General features: G+C 49.9%; 1 protein-coding gene across 1 annotated transcript; it reads right to left on the bottom strand.

The window, feature by feature from the left end:
• Positions 1-1,096: 1,096 nt before the first annotated feature.
• Positions 1,097-1,970, bottom strand: LOC137656424 (uncharacterized). Its single transcript, XM_068390603.1, has 2 exons — positions 1,567-1,970; positions 1,097-1,475 (listed from the first exon to the last, which is right to left on the bottom strand). Exons 1-2 carry the CDS (start codon positions 1,968-1,970, stop codon positions 1,097-1,099), a joined length of 783 nt encoding a protein of 260 aa, XP_068246704.1.
• Between the last annotated feature and the right edge of the window lie 258 nt (positions 1,971-2,228).

Below are 2,228 nucleotides of genomic sequence, written 5' to 3'. Positions count from 1 at the left end.
TTATTATTATTATTATCATTGAAAATAATGGCTGCTTCGGCAGAATTTAATTTTAGGTCCAATTTTTCTATTCTTCAGACTATTTGTTTCTCTGGGGTTGCTACATATAGCTAGTAAGTGGGCGAAGTTCATCAGGTAGAAGGATAAACAACAGGTTAAGTTTGTAGTAATTATTGCAGTAACAAATGATACTCGAAAATTACAGTAAGTCAAGTTAGGAGTTGCGACGCGTTTCGGAACGCCCGGTTCCTTCTTCAGGCGAGAAGTGAGGTTCTGGCTTGCTTGCTTGCTTGTTTAGATTGTCTAGTCCTTTTGACTAGACACGGGCTCTTCCGTAGGCAGCCCGTCCATGGTGTGGGGATAATTGTGCTGGGTGTTAACCTTTATTTTGTTCAATTAGCACAGGATAGGAGGTCAGTAGTTCTAACATCTGGACGCGACAGCAGCCCTGCAGGTCTGACCCTCTTGGCAGTGGGGCCTTGACAATATGTTTGCTCCCACGGGTATGTGCAGGCTGCTCTGCCCCTAGAGCGTGGCCTGTGGTGGTTCCTGTGAAGCAGGGGCCTTGATTTACTTATAATATCCCGTATAGCTGCCGAGGGTCAGAGTTGGGCTGCTCCTGATGGGGAGGCAAGGTATGGCTGTTGCAGGGTGGTGTCTCTCATTCTTCTTGGAGGGGGACCGGCCCCTGGAGCCACGAGCGAAAAGTTTTCTAGTCGTAGGGAAAGAGGTATAGCAGCGAGTCCCGTTGGAGTAGGAGGTCACGGGAAGGAGTGCAAAGGTAGTGGATGGGAGGCAGAAAATTGAGGGCAAACAGTGTCCCTGGAAGAGCAAAAGTATGAGGGAAAGTGGGATAGTAGCAAGTCCCGAGTTAGATGAAGGGCACGGGAAGGAGTTAACAGTAGGTTAGTGGGAGGCAGAAGGTGGGGGAAGGAGAGGGCGGAAGGGATCCGGTTCTGTACAACGCTCGGAAAGTAAGTACGAGAAGGGCCCACTCCCCCCCTCCCTAAAGGTGAGGGGTCAAAAAAAAAAAAAAAAAAAAAAGACAACAACACAGTAAGCTAGACCAATGTTACATTAGACCTGGGATGGTATATCACCTAGGCGGTGGGTACGATGTGAGGTAGGCTCTGTATGTAGGGATGTTTTCTAAAATGTGCTTGGTTACTGCTTCTGCTGTGACCGGTGGATTCGCGGGTAGGTCTTGACGAAGGAGCGTGGTGTTGGGGCAGTGAAGAGGGTAGTGATCCAGGGGATCCTCAGCGGGCTGTGTTTCGCAGTGTTGGCAGGGTCGTTCTTCGTCTCCGACAATTTGCCAACTGCATTTGTAGCCCAGTCGGAGCCGATGTATTATGACAGCTAGTCTCCTATCGGTGTCCCTTGAGATGCCGTGTGGATCCATACCAGTTACCTGAGTGTACCACCTGGCAGTCATGGAACCTCCCAGGGCTGCTTCCCTTACGTCGGTCTTAACTCTGTAAAAATAATTTTTGATTAGTAATTTTTTAATTTGAGTACTAGATTTTACTAAGGCTTATTCCTACGGAAATGCAGTTAAATGCCAACCTATCTGCGGCTTCGTTCCCTTGAACCCCCACATGACTGGGGATCCAGTCGAGGGCAATTTTACGACTTCTCTGAGCATAGATTTGTGCCGTTGCTCTGATGGTGGTGAGCAACCGCACATTCTCTATGATTTTGTTGTTGGTAATAGCCTGTATTGCTCCCTTGGAGTCAGTATGAATGGTGGTGTCTCCCTGCCTGCCCAGCGAGTCAGCAAGTGCCTTGGCTATGGCCACAAGCTCAGTTTGAAGGGTGGAGGCATGGTCTGACACCCTCCAATTGGCCACATAGTTACTGGAGACGACGGCGGCGCCCGTAGCTGGTATGCTTCGGTCCACTGACCCATCTGTGAAGTAATTGTTATTAGCACTAGTTTGCCTTATTGCTTGATTGGCAGCTTGTAGCATGAGTTGGGGAGAGCATAAGGCTTTGGTGGAGGGGAGGGTAGTGAAGTCGGTGGTGATTGGGTCGGGGACCCAAGGGCCGGGGGAATGTACAGTTCATGGGCGCCGTCCTCTCTCAGGGCCAAGACTACTTGCTGCGCGCCCATCCTCCTGATCGCTTGCAGAATTCGCCCCACATATGTGGGGGGGAGGGGGGTCTAGATCTTCATGCAGGTTTAACATCCTTCTCAGTTTATTACTGAGGGGAGATGCCCTACCTGC

Source organism: Palaemon carinicauda, chromosome 17 (assembly GCF_036898095.1).
Source record: "Palaemon carinicauda isolate YSFRI2023 chromosome 17, ASM3689809v2, whole genome shotgun sequence".
Classification (NCBI taxonomy): Eukaryota; Metazoa; Arthropoda; class Malacostraca; order Decapoda; family Palaemonidae; genus Palaemon; species Palaemon carinicauda.
The sequence above is the reverse complement of the archived record's forward strand: the minus strand, read 5'-3'. Positions and strand labels throughout refer to the sequence as shown.